The sequence below is a fragment of the Kryptolebias marmoratus genome, linkage group LG8 (genome assembly GCF_001649575.2).
Source record: "Kryptolebias marmoratus isolate JLee-2015 linkage group LG8, ASM164957v2, whole genome shotgun sequence".
NCBI lineage: Eukaryota > Metazoa > Chordata > Actinopteri > Cyprinodontiformes > Rivulidae > Kryptolebias > Kryptolebias marmoratus.
Window position 1 is genome coordinate 21591623 of NC_051437.1, and position 17425 is coordinate 21609047.

At 42.8% G+C, this 17425-nt stretch overlaps 2 protein-coding genes across 7 annotated transcripts; one reads left to right on the top strand and one right to left on the bottom strand.

Moving 5' to 3' along the window:
• Positions 1–235: 235 nt before the first annotated feature.
• Positions 236–11962, top strand: arhgef16 (Rho guanine nucleotide exchange factor (GEF) 16). Of its 3 annotated transcripts, none has more exons than XM_017417731.3 (15): positions 236–393; positions 1021–1658; positions 2056–2101; positions 2850–3013; positions 3232–3288; positions 4787–4947; positions 6990–7142; positions 7232–7361; positions 8306–8380; positions 8486–8578; positions 8715–8866; positions 10006–10188; positions 10429–10496; positions 10975–11076; positions 11206–11962. In XM_017417731.3, the coding sequence occupies exons 2-15, from the start codon at positions 1089–1091 to the stop codon at positions 11343–11345; spliced, it is 2094 nt and encodes a 697-aa protein (XP_017273220.1). In that variant the 5' UTR covers positions 236–393; positions 1021–1088; the 3' UTR covers positions 11346–11962. The 3 variants fall into 3 exon arrangements, with proteins under 3 accessions (XP_017273220.1, XP_017273222.1, XP_017273221.1); XM_017417733.3 differs by having other exon boundaries at positions 243–393; positions 1040–1658; XM_017417732.3 differs by lacking the exon at positions 236–393 and adding an exon at positions 432–579.
• On the bottom strand, positions 11762–16151 carry ybx1 (Y box binding protein 1). Of its 4 annotated transcripts, none has more exons than XM_017417735.3 (8): positions 15878–16151; positions 14189–14252; positions 13898–13931; positions 13719–13808; positions 13266–13607; positions 12829–12926; positions 12202–12488; positions 11762–12116 (listed from the first exon to the last, which is right to left on the bottom strand). In XM_017417735.3, exons 1-7 carry the CDS (start codon positions 15981–15983, stop codon positions 12248–12250), a joined length of 975 nt encoding a protein of 324 aa, XP_017273224.1. In that variant the 5' UTR covers positions 15984–16151; the 3' UTR covers positions 11762–12116; positions 12202–12247. The 4 variants fall into 4 exon arrangements, with proteins under 4 accessions (XP_017273224.1, XP_017273226.1, XP_017273225.1 ...); XM_017417737.3 differs by having other exon boundaries at positions 13329–13607; positions 15878–16150; XM_017417736.3 differs by having other exon boundaries at positions 12841–12926; positions 15878–16150.
• Between the last annotated feature and the right edge of the window lie 1274 nt (positions 16152–17425).

Here is a 17425-nt window from a genome sequence, read left to right on the forward strand (position 1 = left end):
TTTTAAAAATAAATAGCTGCAAACGAGTCTAGTTGTGCATTTTTGTTCAAGCGCTTAACGTCAAGTAGTCCTGAAACTCCCTGAAGCTGCGGTTAAACATGGATATCTGTGCGTTTATCTGTGCGAAGTTGCTTCCTGTGTGCTTTTTTTTTTTAAAGCTGAAACGGCCGCTTATCGATGACTGATTGGCGCTCGCGCTCACCTGTACTGACGTAGGCAGAAGAAGGCTGAGGAGTAAGCGAGTGTGGGAGGAGGAGGAGGAGGAGGAGGACGCGGCGGAGGAATACAGCCGCCACCGCCGCAGTCCAGCTGACCGCAGCTCCAGAAGCAGCTCCGCAGCGGACTGAGCCGGGCGAGGTGGACGGGTTCTGTCTGAGGCACACCTTCTCTCAGGTAAACGTTCGCCGTTTTAAACGGACTCCCGAGGTTTGAACCGTGGGAATAAATGCGAGGCAGACATCTTTTTTTTCCCCCTCCCAAACTACTGGCGACAAAGATATATTAAACTAAATACTGCGACTGAACTTTAAAAGAAAAAAGAAAGGAAGAATCCAAGCTGATGGTTTATTGACTGTAAAGGTTAGTGCAGCGCTAAAACGTCACGCTGTTTGCTTTAACCTTCATCTGAAGGCCACAACAACACGTTTAGAGTTGGTTTCCTTCATAATTATGAGGTCACGAGCATTTATCTTAAACTGTAGTGTCTGTGGCGCACTGATTTAAAGGAGCAGATCTCTGTGTTTTTGTTTTGTTTGTTTGTTTGTTTATGTGTGGGCAAGTGCAGTGTAGGAGTAAGCCATGATGAGTCATGGGTTGAGTCCCTTGACATGAGTAAACGCACTGACACAACTGGCTGCTTTAGTACACTTTAGGTTTTTGAGCCTGGTCGCACTGGGACCAGATGTGAGTCTCCAGAGGGGGAAATAAATAACATTTCTGTTTTCCCATGTCCCAGTTCAATATACGCGTTTCCTGCCTGTAGTTTGAAGCTCATACATAACTTGTCCTTCTCTTTTACAGTATTTTTTCCACGTTTTAGGTGCTGAGGAGCTCAGGAGACTGTGCCCACGTCACAGCAGGAGGACACCATGTCCAACAGTGAATCGGGGAGCTGCGTGGACAGCCAGGACCCTCTGTTTGACACCAAATTCTCCACAGAACTCCATATATACGAGCCAGGCGATGAAGGCTACCCATCGGAAAGCCCTCCGGCTCCCCAGTCTGAAACATCCCCCGCTAAGGAGGACACAGTGGACAAGACGGAGGTGCCTCAGCAGGTGGTCCTGAGCACCAGGAGTCCTGCAGCACAGAAGGTTGGTACCCGCCAGCTGATTCCTAAGAACTTAGCGGTGGCCAGCCGCCCCAAGAACCGACACCACACCACCGTGGTGACGTTCCCACTGGGGCTGGAGAAGTCCAGCACTGAGAACCACGGCCATCACGCAGCCCACAGGCCAGATGTATCGTGGGAGGATTATGACAGCGACGGAGATGGCTTGGCTTTCCGGAGGAACCGCAGAAACAAGTCGTACAGAGCGGCGGTGACCAGCCTGGACATTGAAGCCATGGCGGGAGGAAGAAAGGCCGCCATGACTCTGAAGCCTGTCGCTGAAAACAAAGCAAGCAGTCCCGGCCCGGCTCGCAGTCCTGGACGCAAGGTAAACGTACGAAACGCGTACGAGGCACTTGTTTTCCAGCAGTGTACTGAATTAATTCATAGAGCTTTTATTTTGTCTTTCAATACACTTCAGTCAGCTGCCAAAGTGATTAAATATGATAAGAATAAATAAACAGCAAACCCTGCAGATTTACTTTTCTTATCAATCACAATCAGCCAGTAATGTTCCTGATGACCTATGTTGAATCCTTCTTTAGTCACAGAGATAATGGCAGGCTTCCACTACTGCTTTAAGGCTTTCGGAATAAAATTAGGGAAATTCTGGTAGGAATTTTTAACCAAATCTACAAACACTGACAGAAAGCATGAGGCAACGCTGACGTGTGACTGAGCTCCACCAGGAATAAACTCGAGCTGTGCTGCTGTGTTCTTTCTAGCAAACCCTGGGGAGGAAGAGGAACCAGCGTGGATCGTTCAAAGATGGTATGTGTCATTCTGCCCGCTTTGCTAAATTTGGCTGCACGTAGTTGGGAAATCGGTCGTTTGCAGAATCCTTGTGCGAAGGGGAAACGCAAGATGGATTTGATCCGGGGTGGAAAAATGTGATTTCTTAGAGAAGAGCTCAGAGGGAACTAAACAGAAAATAGATCACTCTGAAGGTTCCCCGGATGACAAACATCTGTTGAGTCCTGAATGGTGGACATATTTCCAGCTTCTCCCACTTCCTTATTTGAAAGGATTTTTTTTTTTTCTGGCTGAAAAAGTGACCTTTCGTACGGCTAAAATCAAACTGAGGGAGCTGCCTGATACTTACCCACGCAGCTCTCTGATAATGTTTAGTTCCTGAAAGATGTTTTGATTTATTTTATTCTGAAATGCACAAGTTTATAAACATGTTTAACACAAGGAGAATCAAAACTTTCCGCCTGTTTAAAGTATTGGTCAAATTCTAAATCAGTTTTAGTTTGTTGCCTTAAATACCTTTGTTCTAAAATAATTCTGTGTTGAAAAAACTTTACTCAGACCCTTTTTTCCTTATGTGAGATGTAATAGATTTATGGGTGAGCGATAATGACGCATTTATGAACTCAATATGACAGAAACGTTTGATAAGAAAATCAGCATTTTCCCTTTTGTGCACATGCGAAACTCTTCGACTTGCAGCACAGCTTCACTCAGAGTCTCGATTTGAAAATTCAGTGAACTTTGTTGATGTTGCTGCATTTCCCAGCCACGCCGTGCCTCTATCAGGAGATCCGTGAGCGCGGGCTTCATTCCATCAGCCAGGACGAGTCGCTGGATGACTTTGTGGTGGTGGAACATCCTGTGGAGGACCAGAGCATCGTGGTGAAGAACTACAGGCAAGCACAACTCACCTGGAGCCAGCTGCCGCAGGTAAACCGTCACATGTGACGTTAAAATCAGGTTAAGGTGCTAAAATGATCTATTTTTTGCTAAAAACAGAGGCATGCATGTGAAACTTTCATGTACTGTAAAGCTGCCAATATGTTGACTCCATTTCTTGAAGTCCGGATATCAGAACAGCATTTTGTTGCTTTCAAATGTTCAGGAAGATGTTGAGGTTCACCTCTTGATTTGTTTGTCTTGTGAAGGTGAAAGACTCAGGTATTCTGGAAACAATCACACCGCAGGAGAGAAAGAGACAGGAGGTAGGTGCATGCGTATGGAGAGTTTAATCTGACTGTATTAGAAGCGTCAGTTCATGTCCACAAGGGCCCATTTGGGTCATTTGAGATCAATTTTATTGCTTCTCTTTGACTGTGAGAATAAATGTTGACACGTCTGTGAATGTTTTTTACTTTATCCTAAACCAATAGCACGCTCTTGGTATTGCTGTCATTTTCTGTAGTGAGCTTTATTGTTACCTTAATAATAACCAGACTTGATTATTTTCATAATCAAATTTATTTACACAAAAAGGCGGAAATATTTATTGACAGGAAAGATATGAAAATTATAAAATAAAACAAAACCTTATGCAAAATAGTTCTGAGATTCGGTAATAAATAATCAATATTGAGTAAAACAGATGAAATATAATCTTTATGATTCTGGTAAAAAATTATTGGACACATCATCCATCTATATATCTCTAAATATGCACCCAGAAAAGTAGTGTGTTGCTTTAACGACTCGTATAATTATCCAGATGTTAGACATGTAATGCAGATTTTTGATAAAGTGGATAAATAAGTTCATAACTTTACAAGGTGAAATTTCTTATTTACTAAAAGCATCTTTATGTTTTAAAAACCTAAGACATTTAGGGTTCATGTTTGAAAATGGACAAATGGTACCTTTTTTTTTTTTTTTTTTTAGTTGTTAGTTTGTGTTTGAGGAGATTTTTTATTTTACATCTGCTGGTATCGTCTGCCAACAAGTTTCAACTCAACCTCAGGAGACTTGTTAAAAGTGAACTAAGAAAAGTCTGAGGTGAAACTGAAAATCTTGGTATAACATGAAAAACCAGTTGTGGATTTTTTTCCCAAACCTACAGTAAAACAAATATTCATTTCAGGTTTAGACTATCGGTACGGAGGAGCGCTATCTGTGGGCGGATTTTTCTTTGCAATGTGTCCTCCTCAGCGGTCCAAAACGTTAAAAGTTGTGTCAATACCAAAGGTCCTCAAAGTGTCGTCTTACAATAGCTAATGAAGCCCCACCCTGTCTGTGTAATCATTCTTTTGCAGACTTCTGAGCAGGTGCTTGTTTTGCTCTTTCAGTCACTGCATGGATCTAGTTTTAGTGCTAAAGCCGTTTGTTAAAAATCAGCACCCAGTCACTTCTACCTTCTTATAGAAATGAAGCATTTTACTGAAGATTTGGGCTGAATAATTCTGACTATATCTATGTGTTGTTTAGCTCAGTTTGTGCCCTTTGGTCCTGTCACAGCCACCTCACCTATAAATGGAAATGTTGACAAAGGCGTGTTATGACCATGTGATTTCTCTCACAGCAGCCAACATGGATTATAATGTGTTGCGGCCACCGACTGTGTAATATTCTGTCAGGTTAGCTCATGACTGCTACTCCGTTGCTGCCTAAAACCCTCATCCAGATCAGAAAATTTACAAAAAGTTCTTAAAAAAACAATGTAGAGAAGAAACGAGGAGAGCTGAAGTTTAAGCATGTGTGATTATTTTACAGGCCATTTTTGAGATCATCACCTCGGAGCATTCGTACCTACACAGCCTTGGCATCCTGGTCCGTCACTTCCAAAGCAGTGAGGCGCTGAGGAAAACAATGACGGCCACAGAGCATCACCACCTTTTCTCTAACATCGCCGTCATTCACAACGTCAGCCAACGGTCAGAACAATTATTTTTTTATTGTACTCGTTTTTTAAGATCCTGTTCAAATGTACTATCTCGGTTCCAGAAACGTTGGGACGTTGTGTAAAATGTACCCAAAAACAAAACAAAAATATTAGAAATTTTTATAAAACCATATTTTATTCACAATGGACCAAAGTAAATATATTTAAATTAAGAAACTGTAGCATTTTAGAGACATTGAGACAGTCATTAGAGCGTGCGCCAGCCTCTGGAGACATGGAGGAAGGCTGGAAACTGTACTCTAAGTAGGATCCGGGCGCTGTCCGCGGCTTGATCCCTCCTCGGCGTTTCGAGGATCTCGACCATCGCAGGTGAAGCCTCCAACCCGGGGTGACGAGCCTCAGGCAGCCCTGAAGCGGTCCCATCCTGCACCTGGAGGTTGCGGCGGGGGCATTGCAGCATTTACTTCCTGCGTTGCGGTTTCTGACGATGTCTTCCAGGGTGAGATTTGCACGAGAAAAAATGGTCTGCTGGGTTCTGGACTGGCTGGTTTATTCTGTAATGTTGTTTTTGTGAAATGACTCCAGGATGTAGACACTTCTCGAGTCAAACTCTAAATCAGTTTTAGTTTTTTTGCCTCAAATACCTTCGATCTGAAATAATTTCTTGTTGCAAAAATTTTACTCTGACACCTTTTTCCTTATGTTATAGATTCATGGGTGAATGATAATCATGCATTTATAAACTGAATATGACAAATTGTGACATTTTGTTTTAATGTACATTTTACACAACATCACAGCTTTTTTAGAATTGGGTTTGTATTAAGATATTGGTGTAATTAGCTTTTTTTTCCCCAGTATTGTACAGAATGTACAGCACTTTGTTACAGGTTTTTTTTTGTTCTTACTCATGTGTTTACTCTTGTTGATCATGGAGGAATCAGTTGAAAGACCAGTTGGTTTGAGATGTTCAGCGGGGATTTCATGATGCTGTCAGAGAGAGCGAATTAGACTAAAAGACAATATGATTATGTAATGTGCTCTGCCCATTGAAACTAGAGCTTCACGCTGGATGCTTTCTATGTTTGCTTCCCACCTGAGATGTGGTCTTGGGTGGGAAAAAGGGTTGATTTGAAGTTTAAGGCGAAGTATTTGCCCTCAGCGTGTTTTCAGTAGCCTATAAGCTTCATTTACAAGTTAAGACATGCTCTCCAAACTGGTTCTGCTGCCTTGCTGCTCGTCTCGGTATTCCTGGGCTTTATGATGATAATGTTCACGAGGGCACCCTTTGTTTGTCACTTTCTGCTTCGTTCTGAATAAAGATAGAAAATGTTTTTTTTGCAGCGAGAGAAGAAGTGCCTTTTCTCTCTTTTAATCACTAGCCTGCAAAACAGGATTTGTGAAACCAGAGGACACGCTATATTAGGGGTTTTCAGTGACAAAAGACTGGCTTACAGTTTCTGTCTGTGTCAAGTCGCCTGGTTCCTGGGCGGGGTGGCTTCTATTGGTGTCATTTTACACATTTTCGTTGGAAAGGCCAAGAGTTGATTGTTTATTTCGTCGAATCGGATAAAAATAGAAAGTTTTGTTTTTGCAGAAGGACTTGTGCGTATCTTTCAGTGAAAGTGAAACGGTTCGGAAATGTTGTATTTCTATAATGTTTAGGACTGTTGGTTGTCTTCGGTGACAATAGAATGCAGTTATAAAGGCTCAAAAATGATTAATTCTAATGACACAACAGCTGTGAAAATATTCGATGAGAAACATGACTCATGTCTTATGCAAACACACTGGAACAGAAATCTAACATTCATGTGAGTGTTTGTTGGGAAGTTTCTGGATGATATTAGATTCTTCTACCTTTCTCTGAAATTTAAAATGAAAATATGCAAACAGTAATTTGTGTAAGCGTCCACTAAAAACCTGAGGTTTGAACACAGAAGTCATCGCCCCGTTCAGACTGAACATGCTGTGCGTGTGTTCTGCTCTTGTATTCAGCCTGTGGGAGGAGGAAAAAAAAACCCACAGTCCTTTCACCTCGTTATTAAACTCCCACTCTTGCTTGATTCGCAGGTTTTTTCAGGACCTGGAACAACGTCACAACGATCACTTGTTTATCCGGGACATCAGCGACATTGTTCAATACCACGCTGCGCACAGTTTCGACCCCTACATCGTCTACTGCTCCAACGAGACCTTTCAGCAGAGGACGCTCCAGAAGCTGCTGTGAGAGGCAGAACAAACGGCAACAAGTTCCTCCAGCGGCGCGATACGACGGGATGAGCTGAGCTTTTCTCTCTTTTTGTGTCTCCTAGGAACAGCAACGTTGCATTCAAAGAGACTCTGAAGCAAATTGAGTTGAGCAGTGAATGTGGAGGCCTCCCCATGCTGTCCTTCCTCATCCTGCCCATGCAGAGAGTGACCAGACTCCCACTGCTGCTGGATGTCAGTTTGAAACCCTTTCTTTATTACACGAACAGCCTTTCAAGCTAAACTAAACGTGCTTTTTTTTAGCTGTTGGAGCAAAACCAACAACTAAATATGCATGTAATGACAATTATTTATCCATAAACATCTAAAGCCATCTGATGATGTTCTTGTAGGGTCATAACCGGTGGCATTCAAAAGTTTTGGCTCCCCGCAGTCATAATTTCTGCAGCTGTGATTTGCAAACTGAGATCATTTTCAATACCTGTCATAATTTCCAAAAAAAAACTTATATTCTTAATAAGTCAGGCATGTTAACTTTTTGTTTCTATATTTTTCAACCTTTAATTATCCTCCCAAAAAAAGAAAAACCACTAAGTAAACAAGTTGAACAGAGATGTGATCATTACAGCCAAGATATTACATTGTAACTATAATGTAATATGTTATACTATTTATACTATTTATTTGGCCCTTTAGACCTCAGCTTGACCATTTTTGCTATTAGTTCATAATATGAAGTGAGGACACATTTGTTCTCTTTTCATAGTTTCTCTTCTGCATTGCCTCGTTTTGTGTTATAATTTTAATAAATGCTAGGTAACCGCTTGCAGGAGCAGACCGCTGCTGCTGCTCGTTCTGATGAGGTTTGAGGAATCATTAGCAAGCCATTAAGTATTTATAAAGCTTTGAAATGTGCATATCACTGTCCATTTAGCTTTTAGGCCATAAACCTTAAAAGCGGAATTTTCCTGAGGTTAAATTTAGTGGAGTGCCGGAGCTAAGGAAAGTGTTTTCCTTATTTCCCTCCAACTCCAGTGAGCAGCCATTATTCTGTTCACTCAAGAGATGAAAGCTTTTAAAAGGACCTCCAGACTTTGCATGCCACTGTTGTATGTGTGTGTATACACGTCTAGTCAAAGTGTGTATTAATTCACTTTAATTTATGTGTTTTACTGCAGACGATCTGCCAGAAAACTCAAGCGCAGTCAGCCGAGTACTTTTCTGCTGTTTGGGCGCTGAGCGCCATGAGCAAGGTATAAATGTTGATGGCAGATGCACAGAAAACCCTCTGTAGTTTGCTGCGTCCGTTTTTGCTGTAATTCTAATGACTGTTGTCGCTGGTATTATCGTCCCAACAGTTGGTCACAAGCTGCAATGATGGCGCGAGGCGGATGGAGAGGACAGAGCAGATGTACACAATCCAGAAACAAATGGATTTTGGAAAAATAAAGGTAGGACTGGAGTGTTCCTGCAGAGATGTACGTTCACAGGGAAACATATTGACTGATCTTTCCATAGTTGGTAATAAACCGGATCAGTGCAGAAGAAGGCGTCTCAGTTGTCTTCGCCAACTTTGTTTCCTTGCAGCCTTTTCCGCTGATTTCATCGTCACGGTGGCTGAAGAAGCGTGGTGAGCTCGCCATCTCCTCCGAAGAGCTCAGCATATGGAGAGCTTTCAGCAACAGGAGCTACTACCTGTTTCTCTTTAATGATGTGCTCATCGTCACCAAGAAGAAGACGTGAGTGGAACACAGGCTTCACAAAGCTAATCACCAACATGATCTGGATGAACTTTTAAAATATAGTTCTACAATGATTTAATCTGAGGAATTTCCTACAGTTTGTGGAAACTGTCTTCAGGATGTCCTTATAAACGATCATCATCAACAAAATAATACTAAAGAATACTGAAGAAATTACATTTTCTGATAAAAGGCAGCGTGAATGCAAGGTGCTGAATGACTGAGAAAATTTGTTGAAAAATAAAATAATTGAATTGTTAGAGCTAAAATCAGCAAAATAGTAGCTAAAAGCTAAATTCAGCAAAACCAGAGGTAAATTTTAAAAGTAGTAAAACCAAAGCTAAAAGCTTAAATTAGCAGGACAATAGCTAAATCCTTAGAGGAGCATAAAAAATACAAAAACAGAGCAAGTATGCTGAAGCAGTTATCAGATTTCTATAGAAATTTGTTTTGTAAATAATGGTAAATAATTCAAAAAATATAAAAGTCACAAATGTTAAGTCTTAGCAGCCGATTCTAACTCGAGTCAAACGTTTTGATGTGGTTTAATTGTTAAACGAGCACAAAGTATGTAGAAGTCCTTTGGTTGCACAAACCATACAGATTTCCAGATTATCCACAAACTAAATAAATAAATAAGCTCCTGAGTCAGAGCATTGTGGATTCAAAATGTGCACATTTCACAATCTTAAACATCTGCTGTCGGGGGGCCTGCTAAAGGTTACAAACTGCAGGGAATTGTTGACGCCTTCATTAATGTTGTGGTTGTTTCACGGTGACCTGTGGACACTAAATACACCCAGCTGCTCTCAAGGAATACGAGCAGAGAGCAGGGAAAAGGGACAGAGGAAAGGGGAGAGGATGGCTGTGCTGCGTGCATACTTGGGATTCTTCAATCTTACATTCAGCCAGTCAGCTCGACTCACTATGGCTGTCTGTTTTGAATTAAGGAGAAACCAAACAATGTCAGCTCAGAGGAAGGAATTGCCCACAACACTGCAGTCATTTTAATGATTGCAAAGTTAACATTGGGCCCTGACATGGAAATGTTGGTCTTTTTGAAATCACATTATGTATCTGATTGCCCCCGCATGCCGCGCCTAACGAACATGCTAAACGCCATTTTGTTTGTCCAGTGAGGAGAGCTTTGTGGTGCTGGACTATGCCATGCTACAAAACGTTGAGGTCGAGTTAATAGAGGACGTGGAAGGACGGATATCTTCACCTACAAAAAACTCCTGCTACTTTTCCTTTCGACTGCGGATGAAGAAGAACAGCGAGGGGAAACTGGAGCAAATCTCCCTGGTGGCGGAGTCCAGGTACTGATGCCCTCAGCTCGTAGCTATTGGGCAGAACAAGTTCAATTAATATCCCTAAAATGAGACGAGAAAAACATGTCCTGGTCTGATTTATAAAAGTCACTTGCACATCCTGGAACCCAATGGAATGTTTTTGTCTTTGGCTCCCTCTGGTGTCAAAATCATAACACTGCAGTTTGACAATGTTACCAGCCCTTTCAGAACAGGCTTCATGGTTATTTCTACTTCTCTTTTGCCCAGAGTGGACCGGGCACGGTGGATAATTGCACTTACACAGCACAGAGAGTCTGGCTTCATCTGCAAAGACAGTAAGAGTATTACTTAGCTGCTAGAAGATAACTTTCAAGTTCAAGTGGTGACACACGTCCCAAGGAGTTCATGTAAAGTTTTATTGTGAATGTTGTTCTTCCACATGCAGAAAATCTATCATTAAGACCTTCAACAGATTAGTAACGCAGCATGTTACCAGTTTCCCTGTGTAAATACTGCTTTCACTACAGCTTCAGTGTGGACTAATGAGTCTTTTATAAAGATGTGTTAAAGCAACAAACAGTCCTTTTTAACTCCAAAAGAAACAAATTATTTAAAACATACAGTACAGCATATCCTAATACAGGTCTGAAATGTACTTTTTTTATTAATTAAAGCATGTCTGATACATGTCTACCTTATGAAATGTGATGAATTCTTTCAGTAGTGTCACATGATTGCATTCTGCACAACTATTGTTCTACATTCTTCATACAATCCCTGAACGATGTTCAGCATTGTGGGAATGTGTTTCAGGTATGCCGCAGTACGAGGCCACCAAAGCGTACATGCCGAAAGGCCTCGATGAACTCAGTCTGCGACAGGCTGAGCTGGTTATCGTCCTGCAGAAGGAGGAAGGTGGCGTGCTGATTTCTTTTTATCTTTTTCATGACGTTGAGCTCATTCTGTGCACCGCCTTCCGTGTTTGTTTTTTTTTAAATATCCAGGCGTTTGCATGGACTAATTTCAACTTTTTGCTCCTGGCAGAGTGGTGCTTCGGCGAGAGAATGCGGGATGGAGAGAGAGGCTGGTTTCCTGCCGACTGCGCCACGGAGATCACAGACCCCACCGCCATGGAAAATAACGTACAGCGAATGAAGCGTTTGCGCAAAGAGACAAACGTTTGAATGACCGTAAGCCGTCGGGATTTCCCCAAGATGGACAAAATAAACATTTCCTTATCAACTGTTGAAACGTTCTTCGGTTTGTTGAGTGCACTGCGGAGGAATTATACTGAGCCCCAGGCGTCCATTAATGTTTCTTAGTGTTGGAAAAACCTAAGAGGCCTTCGCCGAACTGAGGATCTAATGCTAAATATTAGTTACATAAAAGGCACGGTGTCAAAGAGTAGGCTGGTGTAATTTTTTTAAGAAAAGTACAGAAGAATTATTCATTTTAAATGTAGTCTGTAAAACAACTTAAGTCCTTGTTTAAAATATGAAATTAAAGAGTTGTTGATTTTAAAATCCAGAATCTGTCACTCCTGACAGCCTGTATATTTGAGGAAAAATAATAATAAAAAAAAAAAACACTACTGACACACTTTTCCTGGTTTCTGGAGTTTTATTTGAGCTTGCATTTTGTTAAAATGTTTGAATACATAAAAAGTTATTTAAAAATGTCAAACTGACCAGATATCAAATTTCATTTTTATCTTTAAAAACCATTTGGTGTAAAAACTTAGGACAGATTTAGAAAAACATTTGTTGTTTCCCCAAAATGTTTTGTAGCTGTCACATAAAAATAATGGGAACAAAAACACAAGTCTGCATAGATTCTGCAGGCAATCAGTGGTAATCTGGTCGAATGCGTGGTGCAAGCTTGTGACGATCTTAAAGTCAAATCTTTATTGCTCAGATCTTGTTTGATGTTTCTTCTTCTTGTTGACAAAACAAAAACTGTAAAAAGGAAGAAAAGAAAAAGGGACACAAGTCTAGTGAGAGCTGAGGCAGACCCTGAGGAGTCATTGGGGTACAAACTCACCCGGACGATGGTAAAAGATGGTAGGTGCCGGCGGGCAGGTTGTTTCCTACTCAGCCCCACCCTGCTGGGCCTCGGGAGCGGACGTTTTCTCTGCAGATGGGTCACCTCCTGTCTTGGCCTCTTTGTTCTCCGGGCCTGTTTTGCCACCAGACTGTGTGCGTCTGCGGCGGTAGTTGTAGTTACGGCGGTAGCGGCGTTGACGGGGCTGTTGGTTCTGACCACCGTCGCCGCCCTGATTTTCCTTGTCCTCCTCGCCGTCTCGCACCGGTCTGGGACGGGGTGGACCTCTACAACGAACGAAGCAAAAAGAAAGCTCTATGAGTGGATAATTAATGATGAAGAACAGAAAATGTGCAAAAGGCTTCGTAAAAGTGAATAAAGCCATGCATTTAAGACGACAGGGAAAGAATAAAAAACAAAGGAATGATGTTAGCAAAAACTGGAAGTGCAGCAATTATTTGAGGTCGGAAATGGAGCTTTTCTGGTCAAATATGTGGCGTTTATTGCCGATTTAAAAGTTTGGTTAAAGGCCAATTTCAGGTGATTGAGTCATTCGTATTCCAATAGGTCCGAGTTTTAGTTTTCCTCATCACTGCTGCACTTTATCACTAAAGCCAACATGCAAACCTTGGTCTGAACCTTGGTCGGAAGCCTCTGTAGTAGTTCTGCCTCACTGGTTTGTTTCCCTGGTCTGGACCACCTTGGTTCTCATCACCTTCACCTCCCTGAAAACAAGTTCATTAAACAAGGACTGACAGCTGTCCCAGAGACAGACAGACAGACAAACAAACTTGACATTTTAATGCTAAGCCAGGATAAAAATTTGTTTGTTTTTTTTGGCCTGGTAGATTTTTTTTTTTTTTTTTTGAGTATTTCAACTGAGATAAGGGACCTATTTAGGGATATTTCTAAGACCCCCGATACACCAAGATTAGTTGAGCACAACCACGTGAGTGTTAAGAGAGGAGAGGGTTGAGTGTTGAAATTAACAGAATGGAAAGTTCCAACTTTGATACGGAACAACTGGGTGCCTGTTTCAGGATAGTAGCCCTGTGACGGCGTACCTCAGTCATCTCTCCGCGTGGTGCGTTGGTGTACGGGGGCCGGCGGCCGTAGCGTCTACGTACAAAGTATGGCGGGTAGCGCCGTCTGCCAGGGTAAGCTGGTCTGCGCTGCTGGGGCTGCGAGTCTCCTTCAGGGGCGTTCTCTCCCCCCTCTCTGCTGCTTTTGTCACGTCCTCCGCTGCCAGGCTCACCCTCGTCACTCTGGTAGTTCTCTTGATAGTCTCCGCCACGGGGAGGGCCCCTCCTTCGTGGGTAGCGCCTGTAACGGTTCCTGTCAGCAGCGTACTTACTTCCCTGGACTGCGACGCCTCCTGGGCCAGTGACATTTGCTGCCTCTGCTCCCTGCGCACAAGGAACACATTTGCTCGAACTCTTCACAGCAGAGGGTAACACAGCGAATATTTTCTTCAGAAACTGCAACAATGGTTGACAACAAATCGAAGACATGTTTACCTTCTCTCCTTCAACTACATCAAACTCCACAGTTTCTCCATCTCCAACACTGCGAAGATATTTCCTTGGGTTGTTCTTTTTTATGGCCGTCTGAAATTAGGAACAGTTTTAATGTGACTTATTTTTTTAATATATCATAAATAATAACAACAGTAATAATCACACAAGCAACAACTCACCTGGTGTACAAAAACGTCCTCCTTGGTATCATTCCTAAACAGAAGAACAGAATCTGTTAGTGGTACCCTGCTGAGCCACGCTGCAATAATGTCTTTGCAGGCAGACTTAAACTAAGCCAGCCAGGATTAATTAATTAAGATCTGTGGGGTGGCAACAGTATGGGGGACAAGCAGAAAAATTAATCTGCTCAGCCCTGTAAGTAAAGCATAACTAATAGGATTGAGACGGTCCTGTCCCTCACACACGTTCTATCAGGAATCCTTCAGAAGCAGGGATGGAGCGGCACTCACCTGTTGATAAAACCATATCCATTCCTGACGTTGAACCATTTCACTGTACCCAGAACCTTTGTTGCTGCAACGAGAATCAGGTAAAAATAGTTAATAAACAGGTTAGTATTTAACTGAAAAGACTTTAACCAGGTGTCATGATTACAAGCAGGAAAGAGATGTAAAAATATATGATATTAAAGTAACAAAGGCCCCACATAATATGCTGAAGTTAAATATAACTCCCAACTGTCATTCTTATAATAGATCCTGATGCTCTGGACATCCTAGCGCCAGCTGCTCTCAGTGGGAGCCAGAATAAAACACACCAAGTTCTAATAGAAGTATTCAACCTGATCCCAAACACGACCCCAAGTCGACTCATGAAATTTTTTAAAGAAACTGAGTAAGAAGGTACACTGCGTTCACTTATTGCTTGTACACTCACAGACCTACTGCTCCATTTTAGGACGCGCAGCTTCGGATCCGAGCGTTCACACGTGGTAGAGTCGCATCCGGATACGGTTAGCAGGCTGGTGGCTAGCTAGCATGGCTGCGCAGCTAAGACGGCTCGAACCATGTGGTTGGAGTAGAGCCAGCAAACACAAACTAGCACAAAACAGTAAACAGCATTAACAAGACCGTATTTTATGACACGGTGTAACGACTATGTGTCGTTGCCGCATTGGTCTCCGGCGAGCAGGCAGCCAAAACGGCGAAATAAATTAGTGGAATCACGCGGCGGACATTTTGGACGGCCTCTTAAACCATGTAAATAGCCACACTTCGGTGGCTAGGCTAATGTAGCTTCGCTAGCTGCAGACGGTACAGCGTCAGGCGCACAGGCCACGCCGACGGCTCCGAAATTCGACCAAAACCACCGGATCGTGTCACGATCGGCGCTCGCCGCGGGTAGTTTTGTCCAGCCGGACCGGAAGCGCGTTCGCGTTTCGACTCATTTCGGACAAAAGTGGTCTGACGTGGGATAGGGCTCCTTCGTGCGAACAAAGGGATGGCTGAGCAGCTAACAATCGTAGCCTGTTACGGGTCCAGTGAAAACAGCATCGTGTTGGAACTTGCCAAACGATCATCTGTGACTGTTAAACTCCCCCACAGGACCCCGGAGTTAACCAAGTAACGTGTCCGACATGTGAATCCTAACAGGCCGGTCCCGATAAAACGGCCGAAAAAAAACCGACTTCATGGGACGGTGTGTGTGTGACGGCCGGCTGAATTACACGCGTCTCTCCAAGCGGGTTATTTGACACGAAGAGGCCGATGAGCAGGGGAGATAATCAAACTAAAATCCACAAACACCTCTATTATTCATAATCCTCTACAACTAAGGGGCGAAAACATTAAACTAACAAAACGTGACTGATTATAGGAGTAAAAAATAACTCTCTCTCCACCAACGGGCATTAACGTTTAACAACTGACAAGCAAATAAATTTGACACGGCGGATTTTTTTTTATGTCTAAATACAGCCTTATTTATTCTGATATCACAAACATCGACTAAAAATGGTATTATGCGCGCAAATGTGGAGGATTGTGTTTACTTGAAATGACATTTTTTTCCAGTTTTATAAACGCTAAAGCTGAACGAACTGCCGGCTGTGTCATAACGTTGCATCCAACGGTAATTCGCCTGCTGTGACAGAAGCTCCATTATTATCTGGCTCCCAGAACTAGCTCCGGCGGTCTCACCGATGACCTTCTTATCCCCCGCGGAAGCTGCGGCTGCCGGGCTGGATGGGCTCTCCGCATCCGCAGCAGGCTGTGGAGGTTGTTGCGTCTCGGCCTCGCTGCTCATGGTTACTCCTCGTTGGTATTGGCTTCAGCCGGCGGCGGCTCTCTTGATATTTTTCCCGGTGCTAGATGGTAACCTGGGCCGGCGGTGGTGGGGGCTACTGCCTTCGGGCTCTCAGCTTTCCTCTCTCCGCTCCCGTTGCCGATCGAACTGGGCAGAACAAGTAACTGAGCCGGGGAATGTTCCCGGTCGAAGGCCCGCCCAGCTCGTCTTCTCATTGGCTGGAGCGCCCAACTGTCAGCATCGCGCCTTTCGATTGGCCAACACCTCTGTCGGTCACGTCGAAACAAAGCGTTTGATAAAATAATTGGTCAAGATTATACCTGTCTGTTCTCACCGCCTACTGCTAGTGATGGTAAAGCCAGAGGATTCTGACAGATATCTGCTGTGAAACACTTCTGGAAAGGTGTTCACCAGTTAGAATACTTTTGGATAAATATTAAGAGCTAGCTTTAATCTAAAACAAATGTATTACCATCATGAGATCTTTACATAAAACCAAATCTAATTTTAATGCAACACAAGGGTGCAGCTGTTTTGCTGCTAAGAAACAGCAGCACTGATTCATTGAGACATGACATTAAAGTTGAATTTGTAATTTATTTTATGTTGTCTCATATCTGTTCTAGGTGGCCCCCTTTTGCTTGAATTTAAATCACTACAAATACACACTGCATAAACTTTATTATCCCAATGTACATAAGGTGGCAGTGGAACTTATTTGAGATACAAACAAAAGTTAACTATAAGAAGGAAAAATGCATAGGAATTATTCTCTAGCTTACAAGCACCCCATCAATGCTGGCAGCAACAGCAAAATCCTTCCCCAAACATTGTCATGTTAATGCTCCACCGACATGTGAAGTGCATGCTGTTAATGGCCAAGCTCCCCTACACACACACACACACACACACACACACACAAGAATAAGCTCCGGAAAGCCTCCCCCCCAAAGAGAGAGCTCTTTCAAAAAAAAGAACAACTTTCTTCCTGCCTCCACAAGAAGAGAGTTTCCATCTGAAAGGATTCCTTTATGCCAAAAGAATGATGTTCAAGGCGATGGGGTAAGGGGAGTTGGAGGCTCGGATTTGTAGAAGAAAAAAAAAGATGGCTGGGATAGAAGGGGTTGCCATAAGTTCAGCAGAGGATTGCTTGGAACTGGAGTGTGGCCTAATTTGCTCCGTGGTTAAGGTGGACATTAATCCCGGCACCTCTTTAGAGTACAACTTGACATAACTGCATGTTTTCCTTCTGATAAACTCCTCTTCATGACGGAAACAAAAGGACGTTTGTTTTAGTGAAGCATCATGAGATCAACTGGGGGGAAAAAAATAAAAAGAAACCCCCAAAAATATAGAGTCAACTCAAATGTTCAAAATTGAGTTAATGTGGACAAAAATGAGTAGTAACTTCTTTGATTATACACACGCACCATACATATGTG

Bases quoted from the DNA above. Each gene is read 5' to 3' on its own strand.
- arhgef16 (XM_017417731.3), top strand. From the start codon at position 1,089: ATGTCCAACAGTGAATCGGGGAGCTGCGTGGACAGCCAGGACCCTCTG. The intron at 2,102-2,849 runs GTATGTGTCATT...TGCATTTCCCAG, and splicing joins GCGTGGATCGTTCAAAGATG to CCACGCCGTGCCTCTATCAG. The intron at 10,189-10,428 runs GTACTGATGCCC...TCTTTTGCCCAG, and splicing joins TCCCTGGTGGCGGAGTCCAG to AGTGGACCGGGCACGGTGGA.
- ybx1 (XM_017417735.3), bottom strand. From the start codon at position 15,983: ATGAGCAGCGAGGCCGAGACGCAACAACCTCCACAGCCTGCTGCGGAT. The intron at 13,932-14,188 runs GTGAGTGCCGCT...TCTTCTGTTTAG, and splicing joins GGATATGGTTTTATCAACAG to GAATGATACCAAGGAGGACG. The intron at 12,489-12,828 runs GTTTGCATGTTG...CGTTCGTTGTAG, and splicing joins CGACCAAGGTTCAGACCAAG to AGGTCCACCCCGTCCCAGAC.